This window comes from Geotrypetes seraphini, chromosome 1 (genome assembly GCF_902459505.1).
Source record: "Geotrypetes seraphini chromosome 1, aGeoSer1.1, whole genome shotgun sequence".
In the NCBI taxonomy this organism is placed as follows: Eukaryota; Metazoa; Chordata; class Amphibia; order Gymnophiona; family Dermophiidae; genus Geotrypetes; species Geotrypetes seraphini.
Window position 1 is genome coordinate 202282078 of NC_047084.1, and position 25075 is coordinate 202307152.

General features: G+C 43.2%; 1 protein-coding gene across 15 annotated transcripts in view; it reads right to left on the reverse strand.

Annotated features, from left to right (window-relative positions):
* Positions 1-25075, reverse strand: part of PCM1 (pericentriolar material 1) — an 869560-nt gene that overhangs the window by 568363 nt on the left and 276122 nt on the right. For all 15 annotated transcript variants that reach the window (XM_033944006.1, XM_033944000.1, XM_033944047.1 and 12 more), the window contains one exon: positions 16116-16292. In XM_033944006.1, the coding sequence (XP_033799897.1) occupies positions 16116-16292 (177 nt within the window). The remainder of the gene's footprint in view (positions 1-16115; positions 16293-25075) is intronic.

The following is a 25075-nucleotide window of genomic DNA, read 5'->3' on the forward strand; positions in this document are numbered from 1 at the left end:
CTCAACTCCCAATTCGTGGATGCTCGTCATAGACTGGATGCCCTTGAAGAAAAAACGTCTGCCATTCCTTCACTACAGGCAACGGTAACTATGCATGATAAACTGATCACTACTTTACAAAGAGATTATGAAGATCTTTCTAATCGCAGCAGAAGATCCAATGTAAGAATTATTGGGCTGCCTGAATCATCGGAGGGCTCTGATATGACTTCCTTTCTCTCTACCTTTCTGCCTGCTACCATGGGGCTTGTTTTCTCACCTCCATTAGAAATAGAGCGTGCTCACCGCGTGCCATCTCATCTCTCTCCACATGCCACTTCTCCCAGACCTATAGTGGCTAAGCTACTTAGATTTCAACACGCGCTGCAAATTCTCACAACAGCAAAATCTAAACCCCAGCTCTTGCATCAGGGCAGGAAGTTTTTCATAGTGCCTGATCTAGCAAAAACCACGGCTTTGAAGAGAAAAGCATTCCTTTCCCATTGCCAGGAGCTCAAAGACATTGGACCTAAATACGGTCTTATGTACCCTGCCAGGATGAAAGTTACCTACAACAACCGTACTACCTCCTATACTGATCCTGAAGAATTGGCTGCATTCCTGGAATCTTTGAAAATGAACTAACATGGTGGGCTGCGAATTCCTTTGTTCACCTCTGTTTCTGAAGTTGTAAATCGCATATACTCAAGTTTATAATTCACTATTACTCATTGTTAATGTGGATAAGCACGACACTTTCAAGTTTCTTAGAATTGAGTGGGTGTGGAGTATTGCAAGTTGTTCCGTATGTGTCATTTCTCCGTGCTCACAGGAGCACCCTTAAAATGTTTCATCTCATACATGATAGTATGGTCTTTCTCTTTTCTGATCTTACATCATGCTTTCATTGCTAGTCTACTTACTCTTACTCTTATTCTTATCCTCTCTTTCTCTCTTCTCTCTGGAAGGAGTGTCTACCTGATATCCTTGTTATATTATTTGTTCTTTTTCCAAAAAGGTGATATTTACTATGTCTTAATACTGCTTGCACCAAAATATGGCTGATTTACATGTCTTTTCTTTTAATGTGAACGGTTTGAACCATCCCATTAAGAGAAAAAAGATAGCTAATTATGTATTTAATAAACATCCTGATGTGGTTTATTTACAGGAGACCCACCTCCCGCCTGCTGCCGCTTCCAAATTTAAGTTGAAGGGATATTCCACTCATTTGTATTCCCCTGCAACTCAGAAGAAGAAAAATGGGACATCGATATTTCTCAGTGACAAATTATCTCCTGTTATTCACTCTGTTAAAACAGACTCTGACGGAAGATGGTGTCTGGTACATGCTGCGTTGCACTCAGTAGATTTTGTACTCCTCAATGTTTACGCCCCTGTTTTAGATCATCCGGACTTTTTCAAAGATCTTCAGCTGGCGTTAGTTGAATACAACTCTTGTTCTCTGATAATAGGAGGTGACTTCAATCAAATTCAAGACATCTATATAGATCGGTCATCCTCTTGCAAACCCTCGAAATCCAGATCCTTCTCAGCTTTACACACCTTAATGGAAGCCTTCTCCCTAGTAGACCCATGGCGTTTATTACATCCGAAAGGTAGAGAATACTCTCAATTTTCACCACCACACAACACTTACTCAAGAATCGATTTCTATCTTCTCTCCCCCACACTTATTCAAGAAGTAACAAACACCGTCATACATCCCATAACTCTCACAGACCATGCAGCCATCTCTTTACACTTAACTATTTCTGCCCCTCGCAAGGAGTCTCCCTCCTGGCGACTTAACAATGCCTTACTTTTAGATGATGCAATTGTGGACAAAGTCAAATCTTTTACTACAGAAAAAAACACTAAAGATTCAGAAACCTGTCCCGCTATTGTTTGGGAAGCCTATAAAGCTTCTCTCAGAGGTGAATTGATTAAACTTGCTTCCTGGAAAAAAAAACAATCCACAAAAAAAGAAAAAGAATTAGAAACCTCTATTAAAAACCTAGAACTACAACATATGTCCTCCCATTTGCATGATCCTTCCATGTTCCAACGTATTCAAAATCTTAAGTATGAATACAATACTATGGTATCTCACACGGCCAGACGAGACATATTCATTTCCTCTTCAGGTCATTACATGGGAGATAATCTTATGGGTCGACCCTTAGCTAGGTATCTTAAAACTAAATCAAAACGGGTACACATCTCAGCTATCCAAGATTCCTCAGGACGACTGGCTACAACCAAGTCTCTGATTTCTTCCCAATTTGAAAAATTTTATACGGCTCTATACCAATCTGAACTCTCTGCCCCTGAATCGGACATGAACTCTTTTCTTGCCTCTTTAACTCATCCAACTGTGTCGGAATCCGTTAAAACAAAACTAGACGCTCCTATCACCACGTCTGAAATTGAAACTGCTATATCCTCCTTATCCTCCGGGAAAGCCCCAGGCCCAGATGGCTTTACTAGTGAGTTCTTTAAGTGTTTCCGAACTCTCCTGACACCGCAACTTCTCACGTATTATGGTTTTCTCCACTCCACTCCGGAGAAACAGTTTAATTTTGCTGAGGCCACTATTGTAGTTATTCCTAAACCAGACCGCGATGCTACCTTGGTTAAAAATTTTCGCCCTATATCCCTCCTTAATCTGGACTACAAAATTATGGCAAAACTACTAGCATTAAGACTCTCCACAGTTATCCCGAACCTTATTCACAAAGATCAAACAGGTTTCATCAAACAAAGATACATTGGAGACAATTTACGCTTATTTCATCACATCAATGCCCATGCCAAAACATTATCAGATCCTGTGATTGGTCTGGCCATTGATGCTGAAAAAGCATTCGACCGTGTGGAATGGTCATTCTTATTCCGAGTACTGAAATGGTACAATTTTGGTCCCTTCTTCACAGATTGGATAGAAACATTGTATAGACAACCCACAGCTCGTATTTTAATTAACAATTCTCTCTCCAACAAATTCTCCCTCCACAGAGGCACCCGTCAGGGCTGTCCACTATCACCATTATTATTCGACTTAGCATTGGAACCTCTCTTATCAGCAATCCGGCAATGTCCCCTAATTAAGGGTATCCCCACGTCTAATCGAGACGTTAAATTAGCAGCCTATGCTGACGATGTCCTTCTTTTTCTCAGAGATCCTCTTGCCTCTTTGCCACATCTTATTAATATCATCTCTCAATATGCTCAACTTTCTGGATATTCTGTTAATTGGGAGAAATCAGAGATTTTTCTCCTTAATGACCATATCTCCTCCTCAGAACTGGCTCAATTTCCTTTTTCATGGTCGCAGGGAGTTGTGAAATATTTAGGAGTTTTAATTCATAAAGATCCAATACATGCCCAAGAACTTAACATTTCTAAAATCAAAACTTTAGTCTCGACCACTACAACTCGTTGGTCACCACTTTATTTGTCATGGTGGGGTAGAATAGCTTCCATTAAAATGACTCTAGCCCCGCAAATTAATTATACCCTTTCCATGCTTCCCCTCTTATGCCAGAAAAAATTTTTCCACTGGCTCAATATGAAACTCTCTGAATTTATCTGGAACAAGAAAAAACCCCGTATTGCTCTCGCCAAACTGAAGGCTTCTAGAATTAATGGTGGATTAAATCTACCTGATTTTTACTATTACTATATTGCATCTCTAGCTAAATATGGAGCTAATTGGATAGTTGATTCTAATCCTCAAGATCAACCAACATGGCTTGAAATGGAATGTTTTTTATGTGCACCATTGCACGTCTCCTGCCTCCTCACGGTGTCAATACCTAGACACTTGAGAAAGTATTCACTGCTGAGTGCAACGCAGCACGCTCTTCATCTTCTAGATGCAACGGCTGAGATTTCTATTAGTGAAAGCCCACTTATGTCCCTTTGGAGTAACTCTAGAATTCAAAATAAAGGCAGATCCCTCTCATGGAAGAGGTGGCAGCGGGCGGGAGTCGATCTTGTTCATCAGTTGATCTCCTCTACCTCCATTGTTCCTTTTGATATTTTTTGTTCTACATACTCACTTCCACCTTCTATACATCCCCAATGGCTTATGCTTACTGGAATACTGTCTAAAATGCATATGCGGCTTGATTTTATGACCTCTATTCACACGATTCGTCACTGGTCTACTTTGGCCTTAATGAAGGGTAGAGCGATATCCCTTTTTTATAGTATTTTAAGGGATCACTTTTTCACCTTTTCACCTCAATCAATGAATCATTGGGACTCGATTCTGCAGACTACACTTGCTGATATAGATTGGGAACTTTTCTGGTCTTCCACGAATCGTCCTCTTCTCTCTTCCAGAGTCTCGCAATCAATGTTCTTCGTTATGTGGAATGCAGTATGGACTCCATTTCGCATGTGGAAAGCGAAACTAAAACAAGACTCTATCTGCTGGAACTGCTTAACAGAGTCCGGGACTCTTGATCACATGCTTTTTCATTGCACTATGGTTCACTCCTTCTGGATTCGTATTTGGAACACTATAAAATCCATAACTAAATGTTCTGAAGAGATTTCCTTAGACATTGTAATTCTTCGTTCTCAGCACCCTTGTTTTGCACAAACAAACTGCCCACCTAAACTCATTGATGCCATGTTTGTAACAGCTCTTATGCATATTCTTAAAAATTGGAAATCACCCTCGCTACTCGATTACACCTTTTGGTGGAACTCTCTCAGCATGTATCACAAATTTGAATCTTATGCATATGAGAAAAATACGGTCTCTCGACTCTCCGCAAACATGGTGCGAAGCAAATCACCTTGGTTATTCTTAGATTCGTATGTTCATTCTACTCTATAGACACTTCTGCCTCTCTATCTCGCTATTTATCTATCTCTTGCTTTTTCTTAATCTTTCCCTCTATCTCCCTTTCTCTTATTCACTCTCTTTGCTTTTCTGCTTCTCATCTATCTGCTCTTAGCAGTTACACATACCTTGCATTCTTTTATTAATTTGGTTATATATTATTGATTGCAGACATGGTTTTATTCTATACCAATGGTTCTTATTCAGATTTTGTGTGTCTCAACTGCTTTCTGTATATTTTTTGAAATTTTCAATAAAAATCATTGAACTTAAAAAAAAAAAAAAAAGAATACTAATTTCCTAATGAAATGTTAAATTTGATGCTAATATGTGAGTTAATCAAGTGTGTATCTTTAAGTTTTATATGAGTTTAATTGATACACTTATTGTAACATACAAAAATGAATAAAGAATTATAAAATAAAAAAGATGTACACAAAACATGAGAGCCAGTCCCTTCTCAACAGAGCTTATAATCTATCCAAAGCAGACAAATTATGTGGTTTCATTTACTAGTAGAATGATTAAAACAATTAAGCAAATTAATAAGAGCTAAAACAGGGGTAGGGAACTCCGGTCCTCAAGAGCCGTATTCCAGTCGGGTTTTCAGGATTTCCACAATGAATATGCACTGAAAGCAGTGCATGCAAATGGATCTCATGCATATTCATTGGGGAAATTCTGAAAACCCAACTGGAATACGGCTCCTGAGGACCGGAGTTCCCTACCCCTGAGCTAAAGTCAAAAACAGCCTCAACAAAGATGGAATTTTTGCCTGAATCTGACTAAGGTCAGAATGGAACTCCAGAAGTCTAAGCCAAACATACAGCACAGCAAGAATGCAAGAACAAAGTTGATGGTGGAGGAAAATGAAATAGATAACACCGACTTACCTAATGCACAGAGTTTGCGAGAAAGGGCATGGGCATATGGAAAGATAAGAGAAGCAATACTGAGAAGTTGTAGAATGAAGAGAAATTAGGTTCTTACCTGCTAATTTTCTTTCTTTTACACTCTCCGGACAGGTACAGCCTTCACTGATGGGTAATAGCTCACCATGACCAGCAGGTGGAAACCGAGACCAAATTTTTAGTTATAGTACTTAAAAGCTGTACCTCCCACTATCTAACAGCCTGCTGAATAGCCAAGCAGAACTAAGAAAGCTAACTAGAAAACAATAATACTCCAAACAGCAACTAATATACAGGAATACTGTTGGAAAATGCATAGAATAGGCCCTTGCAGCAAATTGTCCCCAAAGCTCGCCAGCTACGCCAGCAGAGTCATAACCGCTGTTCTTTGATCTCCCCAGCCCTAGAAAAATACTAGAACCCGCAGAAAAAGCAAAATCTTTACGAGAAAAACCCGCCAGAATAAATAACAGACAGGGTGGGGTTCTGTATTGGTCTGGAGAGTCTAAAAGAAAGAAAATTAGCAGATAAGAACCTAATTCACCCTACTTTGTCAACCTCTTCAAACCGGTACAGCCTTCACTGATGGGACGTATCAAAGCAGTATCCATCACGGGTGGGAAACCCGAAGGGCCGACACCAGAACACACTCACTGAACACCGCGTCCCGAAACGCATGAACGTCCACACGGTAATGGCAAACAAAGAAATGCAGAGAAGACCAAACCGCAGTCTTGCAAACATCCACTGGAGGCACAAGAGAAGACTCAGCCCAAGAAGCTGCCTGACCCTGAGTGGAATGAGCCTTGAGAAAATGCACAACAGACTTCTTCTGAAGAAGAAACACAAAAGCTATTGTCTCCTTAACCAACGCACAATGGTAGCCTTGGAAGCGCCATCCCCCTTATGAGGGCACGCTAATAGGCTAGAGAAATGATCATATTTCCGGAACTCTTGGGTCCACTGAACATAAGAGCGAAGGACCTGGCAGACATCCAACTTGCGCAACTGCTTCTGCTCCAAAGAGTCCTTCCTACTTCCCAACACCGGAAGGACTACAGACTGATTGACATGAAAAGGCGAAACCACCTTTGGCAGAAAGGAAGAACAGGCCGCAACACAACCCGCTACCTAGAAAACTCACCTAGAAAACACCAGGAAGAGAGGCCTACAAGAGAATGCCTGTAGTTCAGAAACGTGTCTCGCAGAAGAAATAGCGACCAGAAAGACCGCTTTAAGAGTAAGGTCTTTCAATGAGCAGGAACCTAAGGACTCAATGGGAGGGTGCACAAGCATGGACAGGACCAGATTGAGATACCAAGACAGAACTGAAGGCCGCACCGGAGGCCGAAGCAATTTGGCCGCCCTCAAAAAGTGAACATCTGGCAGAGATGTCAAGTGCCTACCCTGCAGCAACATGCGAAAAGCAGACAAGGCAACAAGCTGAAAGAGGAGGGAAAACCAGGCAAGGCCCCTGTCCAAGATGTTAGGCAAAGAGGAGCGAACGGAAACCACTCCCCTTGCAGCGCACCACTCCTCAAAAATACGCCACACACGCACATAAGTCCTGGAAATGGAAAGTCTCCGGGACACCAAGAGAGTGGAGATCACTATTTGAATATCCTTATTTAATCCCATTCTCATTATTAAAGTTATTTCCAAATACAAAAAAAACATTAAAACCTTAATACACATCCAATATAATCCACATCTTTAAGAATAATACTTTCCTACTAATTAATATTCTATATATATCATATCTCTTCCTTATATACAATATATAGGAATAAACTATATACTGTATAACCTCTTTCTCTCAATCTATTATCCCCCTTATTCCCCCTCCTTCTAATCCAAAAACCTAACCCTCCCTCTTCTCATCCCCCCACCCAGAGATCAGGAGGCAATACTTATACTCCTCATTCAACCTATTCTTTTTCCTCGCAATTATCCATTTTTTCCCAATCATTTGTACTTAGACCATATATTCTGAAATGACACCATGTGGTTTCTATGAATGGCTATTAACTTAGACATATTGTATACATATTTCACCTTTTGAACTATCTTCCCTGATGGTAAACTTTCTTTCTTCCAACACGCCACTAGTATCATATGTGCCGCTGTCATTACCAATCTTATCCATTTTCTATTGTGTACTGATATCTCTGATGAGGTCATATTTAATAAACATTCCATAGTTTTATATATCTGAAATCCCAACCTCTGACAAAGCCCATTACCTGATCCCAAAACTGAATATCCTTTACCTATGCGTTCCCGCTCAAAAGCCAAGCCGTAAGACAAAAGGTTGAACGCTGGAATGGGACCCTGAGTCAGAAGGTTGGGCGAGAGAGGCAGTGGAAAAGGATCTGTCACAAGATGACAAACCAGATCCACTTACCAAGGGCGCCGGGGCCACCAGGATCACGCAGCTTGGGTGCCAAAAAATGTGAAGAACTCGGCCCACCATCAGCCATAGAGAAAACACATACAGGAGGCCCGCCGTCAACCAAGGTTGTACCAGAGAATCGTGTCCCTCTGTCTGAGCATCCCTGCCTTGACTTAAGAACTGGGGCGCTTTGGCGTTGACACTCATAGGCTTCAGGTCCTTGACCGGCGGACCTCAAGTCTGCACAATCAACTCGAAGGCTGCGGGACCAAGACACCACTCCAGGATCTAGCATATGTTGACTGAGGAAGTCCACCTGGACATTCACTACTCCTGCTTTGTGGGAAGCCAAGATGTCCAGAAAATGCAACTTCTCCCATGCCATGAGCAGAGCCACCACCAGACGGTTCCCCCTTGATGACTGACATAGGCCAATGCCGTGGCATTGCCCGAGATAACCCGAACAGACTTGCCCTTCAACAAGGTCTGGAACACTAGCAATGCCAGCCGGATGGCTCTGGTCTCCAGAACATTGACTGACCAAGAAAACTCCTCCAGCCACCAAAAGCTCTGAGCCAAGTGACTGAGACACTGAGCTCCCCAAATGAGGAGACTGGCATCCGTGATAAGAACTGTCCACTGGGGCTGATCCAGACTCACTCCCTACACCAGATTGGAAGACTGTAGCCACCAAGGGAGATTGCGACAAACTAACCCCCGAAGAGGAACAGGAGAGTCCAGATCGTGAACCTGGGGTGACCACCGCCAAAGCAGAGCATGCTGAAGCAGGCGCATGTGTGATCGGGCCCACCGAACCACATCCAGGGAAGCCACCATCAACTCCAGAACCTGAAGAAAATCCTGAGCCCAAGGACATCGGGAAGCCATCAGAATGCGAATCTGTGATTGCAACTTGACCACACGAGCTTCTGATAGGAAGACCTTCCCCAAGCCAGTGTAGAAAAGAACTTCCAGGTACTCCAGGAGCTGAGACTGAGCCAAAAAGCTCTTGGACAGGTTGACAACCCAACTCAGCGACTGCAGGAACTGCACAACCCGTGCCGTAACCCAGGAACTCTACTGAAACAACTTTCCTCGGATCAACTAGTCGTCTATATAGGAGTGAACCAGAATGCCCTCCTTGTGCAAGGCCACTGCCACAACCACAATAATCTTGGTGAGTAGTGTGGGCCCCGAGTAGTGGCCAGACCAAAGGGAAGCACACAAAACTGAAAGTGCTGACCCAAGATTGCAAAGCGCAGGACCCACTGATGGGAGGCCCAAATCGAAACATGCAATTAGGCCTCCGTCAGATCGAGAGAGGTCAGAAATTCCCCCAGCTGAACCGCCAGAATGACAGATTGCAGGGTCTCCATGCGAAAGGACGCAACTCGCAAAACCCTGTTGAATAATAATAATAATAATAACTTTATTCTTGTATACCGCAATACCATGGAAGTTCAATGCGGTTAACAATAGAAGAGACTGTACATTTACAGTGATGATACATATTATAGTGTTGTTACATTTACAGAGATGTTACATGAATAGCAGTAGTAAAAAGGCATATACTAAAGAGGAGGCTGTGCGTATACAGCGGTGTTACATGTTATAGCGGTGATACATTTACGGTGATGTTAAAGGAGAGGCAATGATAAGGCAGGGCAATTAGATAAAACAGAGATTGAGTAAGAGAGGCCATAGTGGCTTGGGAGGGGGGAGTAGTCGGAGGGCATGGAGGCATATCGAGGTCAGGAGGGTGCAGGGAAGGGGGGAAGGCAGTGTTAGCGGAATTTGTCGAAGAGGTTGGTTTTTAGTGACTTCCTGAACAGGTGGTAGGGCGGGGAGTTGGAAATGAGGGCAGTAAGGCAATTGTTCCATTTGCCCGCTTGGAATGCTAGGGTTCTATCAATGAATCTCTTGTAGAGGCAGCCTTTTAGGGAGGGAAAGGTGAATAGGTGGGCATTTCGTGTGCGAGAGGAGCCTGCTATTTCAAGGTGCTCAGACAAGTAGATTGGGGAAGATCCTGTTAGAGTTTTGAAACAGAGGCAGACGAACTTAAAGATGATCCTTGCCTCTACTGGAAGCCAATGGAGTTTGGTGTAGTAGGGGCTAACATGGTCGTATTTTTTGAGATCATAGATGAGGCGGACGGCAGCATTTTGGACTGTTCTAAGACGTTTGATGGTATTTTTATAGGATCCCAGGTAAATAATGTTGCAGTAGTCTAATATGCTTAATACCAGAGAACCCCTTTCGATCCAAGATGGGCCGAAAAGTCTCCTCTTTCATTGGCACCATGAAGTAAATTGAATATCGGCCAGTGCCCCACTCCAATGGGAGGCATGGGCACCACCAATTTGAGATCTAGCAATCTTTGAAGCGTCTGGCGAAAAACTCGCTTCTTCCAAGCCGTCTGACAAGAAGTGAGAAAGTGATCTGAAAACAAGCAGGAAGATTCCAGAGTGTAACCATCCCAGATCACCTCCAGAACCCACTGATCCGATATGATCTTGGCCCACCCCTGGAAAAAACCTCACAATCGAGCGTCCACCAGAACCAAGGGAGGCGCCGGCGGGACCAGAGGAGGAAACATGCCCCCACCCCCACGACGGCCCCACAAAAAGAACTGCATGCACTGAAATAAATGACCCCGGGATGACCCAGAGGCCGGAAAGGAAGCAGCCCCACAACCAGGGCGATATCTGCATAACTCACGCAAACGCCCCCTAGCAATCATACCCAGCGTGGACGGACAGGCATGGTCTTCAGACAGACGGGGCACTTTAGATTCCATCAAGGTCTGAACCACTGCTGGTACTGTCCCCGCTTGGACAACTGTCGACACCGACTCTCCTGGAACCTGTCGATGTAATAGGCCAGAGCACGTTTACAGTCCAGAGTGTGTAGAACTGTTTCTCCAACATGAGAGTGAGGCTTAGGGAAAAAAAACTGGAAAAACAATCGACAGATGAAACTCTGTAACAATCTTCGGTAGAAACTTGGGTTGCATGCAAAGAACTACTTTATCATGGTGAAAAAGTGAAAGGTGGATCTGCGACCCTCCGTGCAGAAGTGAGCAAGATTAGGAAAAGAACTTTCCAGTTAAGAAACTTAAGATGAGCTGTGGCCATTGATTCAAATGGAGACTTCATTAACCTGGAAAGAACAACATTAAGGTCCCAGACTACAGGGGAAGGTTTGAGAGGTGGCTTCACATTGAAAAGTCCCTTCATGAATCTGGAGACCAAAGGATGGGCAGTAAGAGGCTTTCCTTCGACTGGCGTGTGAAAAGCTGTAATAGTGCTGAGATGGACTCGTATAGACGTAGACTTGAGACCAGAGTCAGACAGATGAAGTAAATAATCCAACACCAATTCCACTGACAAGGAAGTTGGATCATGATGATGACGGAGACAGCAGGAAGAAAACAGAGTCCACTTTTGTTGGTAACATTGTTGAGTGGCCGGTTTCCTGGAGGTGTCAATAATATTATGCACAGTCTGAGAAAGATGTGATGAAGTCAGCCCGAGAGAAACCAAACTGTCAGGTGTAACTATTGCAGGTTGGGATGATGAAGAAGAGCTCCTTAATTCTGTGTAAGCAGAATAGGAAATATGCGAAGAGATATGGGCTCCCTGGTACTGAGTTGAAGTAGAAGGGAGTACCAATGCTGCCTGGGCCACTGAGGAGCTATGAGTATCATGGTGGCTGATTCATGCCTGAGTTTGAACAAGTTTTCAAGATGAGAGTAGGGGGAGGAAACGCATAGAGAAACATTTGCATCCAATCCAGGAGAAACGCATCTACCTCCAGACGGTGAGGAGAGTAAAGTATGGAGCAGAATTGGGGCAACTTGTGATTGTGTTGAGCCACAAACATGTCCACCTGAGGAGTGCCCCATTGCTTGAAGATGGAATGAAGATTGTCTGCTAAGGAATTCAGCTCGCCTTGAATGTAGACTGCTCTCAGAAAAAGGTTGCGGGTGGTTGCCCACAGCCAAATCTTTTGAGCCTCCTAACAAAGGGGAAGAAAACCCCTGCCTCCTTGCTTGTTGATGTAATACATCGCTACTTGATTGTCCATACGAAGGAGAAGGACTTGATCGCTCAGCAGATGTTGGAAAGCTTTCAGTGCATAAACATCTGCTCTGTGCTCCAGCAAGTTGATGTGAAAGCTTTCAGTGCATAAACATCTTGCTCTGAGCTCCAGCAAGTTGATGTTAAATTTGCGCTCAGTGGCCATCCAATGACCTTGTGTCTGAAGACCGTTCATGTGCACCCCACAAGCATACGGAGAAGCATCCATCGTGAGCACTTGCCGATGAGGATGAAGATGGAAGAGGAGACCTCTGGATAGATTGGAGGAGGCCATCTACCAGTGGAGCAACTGCAGAGAGATGACGTTACAGAGATATGCTGTGAGAGTGGATCTGCTGCTTGAGACCACTGAGAAGCGAGGGCCCACTGTGGAGAGCAAAGATGCAGTCTGGCAAGTGGGGTGACATGAACTGTGGAGGCCATGTGGCCTAAAAGAACCATCATGCCCCTTGCAGAAATTGTTTGGAGCTGAAACATTTGTTGGCAGAGATGAAGCAGAGTGTTTAGGCGATCTGGAGGAAGAAACACCCTCATGAGAGTTGTATCCAGAATGGCCCCGATGAACTGGAGACATTGAGTGGGTTGTAGATTGGACTTCAGAAAACTGATTTCTAAGCCAAGGCTTGGAGGAAAGAAATGGTGTGAGTGGTAGCCAGAGCCACCTCTTGAGATGATGAAGCCTTGACAAACCAGTCGTCCAGATAAGGAAACACCTGGAAACCTTGGGATCAGAGGGCTGCTGCCACTACAATTAAGCACTTCATGAAGACTCTGGGAGAAGATGTCAGGCTGAACGGAAGGACTTTGTACTGGTAGTGACGGGGACTGATTTGGAATCGAAGGTATTTCCTGGAAGTCGGACAGATTGGTATATGCGTGTAGGCTTCCTTGAGGTCCAGAGAGCATAGCCATTCGTTCTGAGCCAATAGGGGATAGAGAAAGGCAAGAGAGAGGATTCGGAATTTCTCCTTGACGAGATATTTGTTGAGAGCTCTGAGATCCAGAATGGGCCGCAGTCCTCCCATCTTCTTTGGGACCAACAAGTATTTGAAGTAAAATCCTTGATGTTGTTGAGAGGGAGGAACTTCCTCAATGGCATTGAGGAGAAGTAGGCATTGAATCTCCTGGAGTAGGAGAGAGGACTGTGTTGGATTTAAAGTAGCCCCCTTGGAGGATGGTCCGGAGGAAGGGTGTGGAAATGAAGGATATAACCCTGATGAATATGTTAAGGACCCAAAGATCTGATGTAATGAGTTCCCAGCGATTGATGTAAATCTGAAGACGTCCCCATATCAGATGAGGAAGAGCGAGGAGCAGAGGAATGGCAGCTATGCTCTGAAGGAGCACATTAAAAAGACTGGGCAGGCTTTAGAAAAGGAGCCAGTTGGCTTAGGCTGTTGACATAGCTGTTGTCTCTGCTTACGAGGTGGAGGTGGAGGAGGAGGAGGAGGAGGAGCAGGAGCCCTCGCTGTATATCTACGCTGATAAGAAGTAGGTTTAAAAGGACTAACAGGAGCAGGCTTCTTTTTAGGTTTGACCATCACATCCCATCAGGTTTCATGCGCTGACAGCTTCTGCGTGGCAGTGGAGTCTCCAAAAAGCTTGCCACCAAGGCATGGAGCATTGGCGAGACAATCCTGGTGGTTGACATCTAGGTCTGAAACACACAACCATGCAAGATGTCTCATAGCCATCAACATTACAGACGCTCGAGAAGTGAGTTCAAAAGTATCATAAGCAGATCTCACCATATACTTGCTTAGCTGTAAAACAGTAGAAACCTGAGCTTGAAAAGCCTTGGATTTATGAGTAGGGACATACTTTTGAAAAGATGAAAACTGCTTAACAAGGTATTTCAAGTAGCAAGAAAAGAAGAAATTATAATTTCCTGCTCTGTTGGTTAGCATTGAGTTTTTGATAGAGGTGCCTGCCAAACTTATTCATGGTCGCATACACACTAGCTCCAGAAAACTTTTTCAGTGTGGACTCCATCATTAGGGACTCATGGGGCAGTTGGGGCTTGTCAAATCCTGGTAATGGTACCACCTTATAGAGAGACTTCAACTTTTTGGGGGCTACTGGTACAGAAAGAGAAGTCTCAAAGTTATTATAAAAAGTCTCTTGAAGAATACCATGAAGTGGGAGCTTCAGCATCTCCTTAGGAGGAAGATCATAATCAAGAGTTTCAAAATATTCTTGGCTATATTTGGAATCTGCCTCCAAGGGAATATCGAGGTCTTTTGCCACTTTGCAAAGTTTCTCAGAAGGAGATGAGGCTCTTGTTGGTGAACGACGAGGAGAATGAGAATCAGAAGTATCCTCCTCTGTAGAAAATGGTGCTTCTGGCTCAGAATCCCCCAATAGGTCAGAATCTCTCAATAGAGAAGATGAACGGTGGGATCAGTGCTGATGGCTCGGTGTTGAGGCCTCAAAGTGCTTAGACTTTTGCGAGGCCTTGTCTGACCGTGCCGGTGTGGCCTCTCTTGATGTAGCAGAGGAGGACCGTTGCCGAGTAGGTAGAATACTTGACTCTCATGGCAAGGATGTCCGCACCGGGATAGTAGTGGTCCCAGGAGTGGTCGGTGTCGTGAGCAACTCAGATCGGAACGGTTCCGGGAGAGTCGGTGTCGACAGCTGTCCAAGGGGGGACAGTACCAGCAGGTGAAAATGCTCCCCTAGTTTCTCCAGCAGCAGGATGTCAATTTTCCGTTTAAGGTAGAGAGCCAGTACTGTTTGCTTTTTAGCCGGTAAGGTTGGCTTAACGACACGGTCCAGGGATGAGTCAGCCAAAGTACAGGCACCGACATATCAGAGCCGTGCGTTTTCGGACTTACACGAGGTCAACATGAATTGGCTCAATACGGCTTACCCAGAGACATGGTGAATTGCGACACCCGAGTCAAAGTTAATGGTTCCACCAAAGCTAAAGATCTTGGTGTCATCTTTGTCGGTGCGGTCTTGGTCAGCGTGGGTGGAATCAGAGATGAAGTCAGCTCTGCTTCCATTGCAGCGCCAAAAAGTTGCTTCTGTTGAAGTAAGCAGTTTTTTAAAGTGCGTTTCTGGAGGGAAGAACAGAGCGAGCAAGACTCGGGATGGTGCTTGGGCCCCAGACACTGGAGACACCAGCGGTGAGGGTCGGTGATTGATGTAGCCCAAGCACAGTGGCCGCAGTTTTTGAAATCTGTCAGCAGGCAGGACAAGGACGGGAAGACCGCCGCTGAAATATCGATCTCGATGATTGAGAGAGTTCAAAAGGCCACACCGGGCCAAAAGCCCACGATGTCAAAAGAAAAAAATAAAGGGAATTTCTTTTCTTTTTTTTTGACAAAAATGAAAAAGAGAAACGAATGTGCGACAGGAGGAAGGCAGTGAAAAGCAGAAAAATTTTCAACGAACGTTAAACGCAACTTCTTAGCTCCGCAGCAACTAATAAACTGAAGAGACTGCACACCTACGTCGGGTGGGAAGGCACTCACACATGTGCGGTGCAGGCTGATCATGAACTTTCTGAACTTAAAGTTGCGATTCACTTTTCAAGTGTCCATACCGGGGCTCCGTCGGTGATGTCACCCACATGTGAGAATATGCTGCCTGCTTGTCCTGGGATAATGCTATATATGGAATACATTCCAATTTGATGGAGGTAAACAATACTGATAAGCTGCCTGGTGCCTCTTACAGGTCAGAGCTCAGTACATGTGTCTCCTTCTCCTGGTTGAGGACCATAATCCATGAGTTCTTTACTAATGGATTAAAAGGTAGGTTTAACAGATCAAAGACATCACAAATATTATGAAAAGAATGCAACAATAGAATAAGTTACAAACAATATGCTGCAATTAACCTTGCCCATTTGTTTGAAACACAATTTGCACCTTATATTTCTAACAGATTGTTGAATATCCTGTTCAGACTCAAACTCAGACTCTGTATCTTCTTCATTCTCCTTTGTGTTCTCATTAACTGCATCAGTTATCATGTCTGACGTCTGCTCGTAGTAGTGCACCAACTCCCGTAGCTCATTTAGTCTTTTACGAACTTCTTTCAATTTCCTAAAAGGAAAACACAGGAAAAAAACAACTATATATCACCAATATCGTTTGATCCTGAATATTAGTAAGACTACTACTTCTTGGATAACATGACAAATGCCCCCAACCCCTCATGGTTAATTCCTACTATCTTTGATAAGGTAATTTAACTAGTTAATAAATTTAAATATTTGATGGCTATCATAGATTTGACTCATTTATTGATCAAATCTCCTCATTGGTACAAAAGATCAGGAAGTATTGCAAACTGTGCTATATGCTCTTTTTGCATCAAGTAATCTATGCTGGAGTACCATAGAAAGAATTCAAAAGTACATAAAAGTTGCTGTACTGGGACAGACCAAAGTTCAATTAAGCCATTGAGAATACTCACCATGCTTCCAAGAGTGGACAACCCAGGTCACAAATACCTAGCAAGCTCCCAAAGAGTAAAACAGAAGTTATGTCAAGAGGGAAGCTATCCAGTCTTTTGCACAGTCACATGTATGATTATCTCCCAGTTGGTGAGAAATTATGTGTGTGTGCTCACTGCAAAGAGCTCCTGAGGGGAGATATGATTGAAGTCTACAAAATCCTGAGTGGAGTAGAACGGGTACAAGTGGATCGATTTTTTACTCCATCAAAAATTACAAAACAAGGGGACACAAAGAAACAGGGAAATACTTTTAAAACCAATAGAAGGAAATTTTTATTCACTCAGAGAATAGTTAAGCTCTGGAACTCATTGTCAAAGGTTGTAGTAAGAGCGTAGAGCATAGTTGGTTTTATGAAAGGTTTGGACAATTTCCTGGAGGAAAAGTCCATAGTCTGTTATTGAGAAAGAAAGGAGGGAAGCCACTACTTGCCCTGGATCGGTAGCATAGAATGTTGTTACTCCTTGGGTTTGGCCAGGTATTAAGGACCTGGATTGGCTAGCATGAGAACGGGCTACTGGGCTTGATGGACCATTGGTCTGACTCAGTAAGGCTATTCTTATGTTCTTATTCTTATGTTCCTTTTTCTTACAGAATAAATCTGTTCCCTTGAAGCTAGAGTTGCAGACTTGGAGGAGCTGAGAGAGACAGAGAGGTACATAGAGATGACCTACAGGGACATGTGGAGAAGTCGCAAAAATTCCTCTCTTGTTAAATTTTCATATTCTCAATTGGAAACAGTGATGAAGTTTTCTCTTATTAGGCTATCTCTAACAATACACTTAAGAAAGATTTGTTCAAAGAGGAGAGGCCTCAGATCCCCGTGCGTTCTCAGTAATTAACTCCACAACCACACTGGACAGGGAACTAACCTCATCGGCACTCTTCCCCTCCTGCCTAATTCTTATAATAATGTCAGACCTCTCAGAAAAAACTTATAAAGAACAGCTTTGATTAGGCATGGAGTTCTTGTACAACAACTCCCTGCCTAATAAAAGCTGCCTTGGAGGAGGAAGATCTCCTAAAAGGAGACCACTACCTTGGTGATACAGGAAATGATCCTGTAGCCAGGACCTGCCAAACAAGAAATGCAGATACAATATCCTCTTGCACCGAGGATCTATCTTCAAGAGCTTCAGCCCAGAAGGGAGAAGCTGAAACAGCTATTCTAGTGGGAGATTCAAATATTAGGCTTGTAGATAGCTGGGTGGCTGGTGGGTGTGAGGATCACCTGATCATTTGCTTGTTTGGTGCGAAGATGGCGGACCTCACGCATCACTTATATATTAGATAGTGCTGGGGAGGAGCCAGCTGTCTTGGTACATGTAGGTATTAATAATATATGAAAATATGGAGGGAGGTTCTGAAAGCCAAATTTAGGCTCTTAGGTAGAAAGCTGAAATTCAGATCCTCCAAGGTAGCATTTTCAGAAATGCAGGACCCAAGAGGTAGGCAGAGCTCCGAAGTCTCAATGCATGCTGAGATATTTAGATTTGTTAGGAACTGGGTGGGCTACCTACTGGGAAAGGGGGAGCCTATTTCAAAAGAATGGACTCCATCTTAACCAGGATGAAACCAGGCTGCTGGCATTAATGTTTACAAAGGAGATAGAGCAGCTTTTAAACTGAGATGCGGGGGAAAGTAGACAATCACCCAGGAGCAGATGGTTCGATGTGAGGTATCCTTGAAGGATACTATTGTAACAGGATATTTAGGAAGTCCCAATAGAGAGGTTTCAAAAATGGTTACAGTGGGAAGCAGAGTATAGATATTAAGTTATCCCTGTCATCTTCTCAGCAGCCTGTAAATACAAGTAAAAAGCACAATTTAAACTGTCTGTATACAAATGCTAGAAGTCTACAACACAGTGAAGAGTTTTATATAGCACTGAAAGATGAGGTAGATATAAAAGACATGTCAGAGACCTGGTGGAAAGAAACACAATCAATGGGACACTTACCTGGATACAAATTATATTGCAATCATAAGAATAGATAAAATTGGAGAGGGAACATAAGAATTGCCACTGCTGGGTCAGACCAATGGTCCATTGTGCCCAGCAGTCCGCTCACACGGCAGCCCTTAGGTCAAAGACCTAGCCTTACCTGCAAACATTCTGGTTCAGCAGGAACTAGTTTAGCTTGCACTATATGTTAAAGATGGAATTAAATCAAACAAAATAAACATTCTGCAGTGGTGAATTCATATGGATAGAAATTCCATGTGTGATGGGAAGGAATATACGGATAGTGTTATACTACCGTCTCCCAAGACAGAATGAGCAGACAGATGTATAAATGTTTCAGAGATGAAGAAAGCTGGCAAATTGGACAACAGTTTAATGATGGGTGATTTCAACTACTACATATACTCTCAGGAAAAGGGTCAGTTAAACTCCAATAATATTACCTCTAAAACAGAACCCCATATGGACAACAAGCCTCCCCTCTGCAACACTAACAGGCTTTAATTTCACACACACACAAGCCAATCACACAACAGGTAGTAACAGGGAAAAAGAAAGGAAAGAAAGGTGGACAAAAAGCCTCAGTTCAGCTTCATCTGGCAAAAAACTCCACCTTTCAAGGCTAACCCTGTACTCCAAAATATAGAACCAGTAGAAAAAGCTCTATGGTAGCCTGCAGGGAGATGTTACAAAACACACCGGAACACACAGCCCTCAGTTGTGAAAAAATGGGTAAATCAGCACTGTAGCAAAGTAGTCCAGGATTTAGCGTGGAACACAGCAAAAAAAGAGAACAACTTAGCTGCTTCGGCATCCAGGATCTCTCAGTCCTTCACCTCCTGGGCCCTGCAACCACTGAACCCAACGGGGAACTTTGCTACAGTGCTGATTTACCTATTTTTTCCACAACTGAGGGCTGGATGTCCCGGTGTGTTTTGTAACATCTCCCTGCAGGCTACCATAGAGCTTTTTCTACTGATTTCAACTACCCCAACACTGACTGGAGCATCTGGTCCGGGAACTGACAAGAGGGGGGAGTTATTTTAGATTTCATCCCGAGTGTTATGCAGGAGCTGTGTTAGGTCAGCTGGCAAACAGTGATCATAACATGATCAAATTTGAGCTGATAACTGGAGTAACATTGCTAAAGAAATCTACTGTAGCGACATTTAATTTTCGCAAGGGCAACTGTGATAAAATGAGGAAATGGTTAAAAAGAAGCTAAAAAAGGGTCTGTGATGAAGGTCAGAAATATAAACCAGGCATGAATGTTGTTTAAACAAAAGATTAGGTTATTTACCTCTGCTAATCTTCTTTCTTGTAAATAGCTTCTGGAAGCTTACCATAGGGTAATCTTCCAGCCTGGAAACTGTAGGGATACTTGAAACCAATTTCTAGCCCCTTCCTCTGTGGTCATCTGCTGCCACCTAGCCCAGGATATCTATATCTAGGATATCTAACCAAGCCAGTTAGATCTATAGCACAAAACAGGAAACAAAAGAAAAGAAAGAGAGGGGAAATGGGGAACTCCCTGATACATATCAAATCTGCTCATGAACAATTGTGTAACAACATATTTGAACATTAAACAAATTGCAAACAGCACAAATTTGGAGAAAGGAGACACACCTTGAGGGCAGAAGGTGCAACCACCCTGGGACACCTCTAACCCTACTTAGGACGAAGTATGGGATTCTCAGTGAGGCTGGTCAAAGACAGAAATCCAGCTTACCAGTTACTGGCAGGTGACCTGCGAATCAAACAGAATAGACGGTGGGTGTGAAACTTCCAGAGGCTATTTACATGAAAGAAGATTAGCAGAGGTAAGTAACCTAATCTTTCATTCTTGTACAATAACGTCTGTAAGCTTCACCATAGGTACATATCAAAGCAGTCCCAACACATCAGGGGGGCCCGATGAACTCGCTGCCAGGACTGAAGCCCCAAAAGCTGCAACTTGCCTTGCCGCCACATCAAGCCAGTAGAACTTTGTGAAAGTATGCAGAGGCCCAATTAGCTACCTTACAAATCTCCTCGAGAGAAACAGCTTTCAATTTGGCCCTTGAGGAAGCTATTCCTCTGGTAGAATGAGCCTTAACCCCCAAGTGGAGGCTTCTTCCCCCCTGAAACATAGGCAGCTGCAATCGCCGTACGGCTCCATCGAGAGATGGTAGCCTTTGAAGCTGGCCTATCCTGCCAGGAAGAGCCCATCAGTACAAACAGATGGGTCCGAAAGATGGAAGTCATTTGTGGCCTCCAAGTTTCTCAAGAGGAGACGTCTCACATCCAGAGTCCACAAAAATACGGTTCTTGAACTTGGAGCCCAAAGGGACAAAGGCAGGTAACTGAACTTCCTGATTGGCATGGAATGCTGAAACCACCTTCTCCAGAAAGGAAGGAACCATCCTCAAGAGGACAGCAGAATTAGTGATACGAAGAAAGGGATCTCTGCACGAAAGCGCTTGTAACTTGAAAACTCTATGGGCTGAAGTGACCGCTACAAGGAAACCAGTTTGATGGTAAGATCCTTCAGCAAGAATATTAAGGTATCTCTCTGTTCAGTGAAGGTTTCACATGTTTCCAATCCACCACTCTTGTCATAAATGCACACAATATATTGCCCTGGGGTCTTCTACTAAAATTCCTTTTTCATCATTGTCACTAATCTTGGCTAAAAATGATAATGCATCATTTGAAACCCTTCTGACCTGAACTGTCATTTCACTGATTGACAAAAAATGATTATTTTCTCTTGTTCCTGCTAAAGTGTGACCATGCTGGAAGCTGTCCTCTTCCACCTATGTTTTTTGTTGTTTAATTTGCTCTTTGTTAATTAAAGCAAATTTAATTCCATGAACACTTTCACTGCAAAAGTCAAAAAGATCTTTAGGCATGAGAATCTCGCATTCAAGTAGATGTTGCTAGCTTGCTCTAGCTGCTAAGCGCTTAGCTGTACACTTCTCTCTCCGTATTCGCTGTGATAGGGGATTAACAGACCCGTAAATACAGAAAAAAAAACGCAAGTAACTTTTTCATATGTTATTCGCTGTTTTCTATTAAAAATCTAAAATTGTTAGGAGTTCAATAAATCCACTACTGGTATTTTTGTGTAACTATTAATCTTGAAATTATCAGCTTTATTTCTTTTTTTATATATAAATATAATTGCATATATCTTATCTTGAAAATATTCACATTCTGTCTATATAAGTGCTCAGTCTTGTATTTCCTGCATAGAGACCATAGCAAGAACATTCCAGGACCATCATCGTGCTTACAGGTCCTTCAACTCAAGCATTATAATCCCCCTAAATATTTCTATTCAAATTGAAAATTTTTTTTCCACTTATCTCAATCAGCTTGAATGATGAGGTGATTATAAAATAATGCTATGGCTTCATGATGATTTCTTCTTTTTTGCCAGTATAGTGTCATTCATTATTTAAGTGTGCAAATTGTGCCGTAGTGCAAAAGTGCTATTCATATACTCCTCAACTCAGTCCTGAGTTTCGCCCCATTGGCTTCATCAGGAGGAGTTTAATACTGTAAAACAAACCATACCAAATTAAATTCTAGTTTTAAAACCTTAAAACATACTGGTTCTTTATTTTATTTTGCACTTGTTAATTTTTATTTTCTATTTTTGTCAATCTGTGTTTTTTATAAACCTTGACATATTGTCTTATAATATATGATTCCTTGCTAATGTCCTTTCGGTCTGACAGAAAGAGTCCGGTATTGTCCGAACCTTAAAACCTTACCCTTTATCTCTCATTTATTGAGAGATAAAGGGTAAGGTTATTTATTATTGAGAGATAAAGGGTAAGGTTTTAAGGTTTGGACAATACCGGACTCTTTCTGTCAGACCGAAAGGACGTTAGCAAGGAATCATATATTATAAGGCAAATGAGGGTATTCCAACGTGGTGGAGGTAAAAATGCTCTGAGCTGGACAGTGTCTAGAGTGGCTCCAATGAATTGGAGAGACTGAGATGGAGTCAGCTGGGATTTTGGAAAGTTGACTTCGAACCCCAGAGTTTGGAGGAACATAATAGTCTGTTGGGTCGTTGCAATAACCTCTTGTTGAGAGGGGGCCTTGATAAGCCAGTCGTCCAGATATAGAAAAACTTGAAGACCCTGGGCACGGAGGGCTGCAGCCACCACCACCCCACATTTCGTGAAGACTCTGGGGGATGAGGCGAGACCGAAAGGAAGAACTCTGTATTGTAGATGAAGATTCCCCACCCTAAATCGAAGATATTTGCGAGAGGCTGGATGAATCGGGATACGAGTGTAAGCCTCTTTGAGGTCCAGAGAACATAGCCAATCTCCCTGATCCATCAGGGAGTATAAGGTTGGTAAAGATAGCATCCGAAATGTCTGTTTGACTAGAAATTTGTTGAGGGCTCTGAGGTCCAGAATGGGTCGCAAATCCCCCGTCTTCTTTGGGACTAGAAAATAACGGGAATAAAAGCCCATGTCCCGCTGGTTCTAGGGAACCTCCTCGACAGCTCAAAGGTGAAGAAGAGCCTGAGCTTCCTGAAGAAGAAGGGGAAGTTGAGACGAATTGGAAGGACACTCTCTTGGAGGGCGATCTGGAGGCACCTGAAGAAAGTGAAGTGAGTATCCCTCCCGAAGGATGGTGAGAACCCAAAAATTTGAGGTGATCATCGCCCACTGGTGCTAAAAATGGTGAAGACGGCCTCCTATAGGCAGAACAGAATTTTGATGCAGGGAGGTTGACATGCTCAGAGTGGGAATGTCAAAAAGACTGGGCTGGTTTAGTCGCAGCAGGAGTCTGTGCTTTCTGCTGTCATTGTGGAGGTCTCATAGGCGGAGGCCTGGAGAAAGCTGGTGTTGTTTTTTGAGGATAACGACGTGGTGGTTGCTTGTATGGCTGAGCATGAGGAGTCTTAGGCTTCGGCCGAATCAAAGAAGCAAAAAAGCGCTTATGTTCAGAGGCGCTTTGTAGCAGCCTCAATAGAATTATCAAAGAGTTCATTTCCCTGGCAAGGCAAGTTGGCTAGACAGTCCTGCAGATTGGGATCCATATCAACAATGTGGAACCAGGCTAGACGGCGCATGGCTACAGCAAAGGCAGAGACTCTAGAAGTAAGCTCAAAGGTATCGTATGTAGCTTGGAACATGAAGAGTCGAAGTTGAGAAAGAGTTCTGATGATCTGTTTAAATTCAGGAAGACTCTGCTCCTCAAGAGCCGGGTAGAACTTAGGCATCAACTTGAGGAAATAGTTGAAATAAGCAATAAAAGTGTAGTTGTAATTGAGAATTCTGTTAGCCATCATGGAATTCTGATATAACCTGCGGCCAAACTTGTTCATGGTATGGCCCATCCTGCCTGGAGGAACCGTAGCATAGAGCTTAGATGGATGAGCTTTCTTTAGAGAAGATTCTACAACCAAGGACTGTTGGGATAATTGAGACTTCTCAAAGCCTTTGCAAGGTACTGTGCGATACCTGGATTCCAACTTAGATGGTATAGCTGTAATGGAATAAGGAGTTTCCATATACCTGAAGAAAGTTTGCTTCAATACCGGGTCATAGGGAGCCTCAAGGTCTCCTTGGGTGGATGAGGCAACTCCATGTCGGCCAAGTATTCAGGTGTATACTTGGAATCAGAATGGAGATCCAGCTGAAGAGCTTGTCCCATGTCGAAGACAAATCTGGCAAAAGAAGCAGACTTCAAGGTCAAGGCAACATCCGGAGAAGGAGTGCGAGACCGAGGAACAACAGAATAGGATGGAGAAGCTTCTCTAGAATATTGAGACAAAGGTTCAGAGTCCAGGCACTAATTGAGGAAGCTGAACTACCTGCTGAGCAGCCAGGTCTGCCCATAGATGGGTACAATGAATATGACAAATGGCACATGACGCAAAGGTTCAATAACATCCATCAAAAAGTTAGTGTGTCATCGGGAGGTCTTTACAGCCGCCAAACGCTGGCCTTGCTGACAAAGATCTCAACTCGATAATTCGTAGCTTTTGTCCTGCATGACATCATTGGCTGTCAGCCAATCCACTAACAGAGGCTGTCCTTAAATTTGGACAAATTTCTTTTTAGCATGGAATATAAGTTCCAGAAATCATATTTTTTGTTTACATTCATTTCTGAATATACATAAACATTTTATAACATAGCCAAAAACTTTAAATCTAAACCTACTTATCTGTTTCAGGAGAAACTGCATTTGAAGTGCTGAAAACTTCATGGCCCTATCAGCACAAAAAGGAGGAGGAGGGGTACTCCCCCTCCTGCTTTGAACAACTGACAGTTTCAAATTACACTGATACATTTTCGTAAGTGTGGGCTACCAATGCTCCCCTTCCTATGCTGGAGACTAGTGCAGCGTCTCAGATTCTAACTTAACTGTTACCAGATGTTGCACTT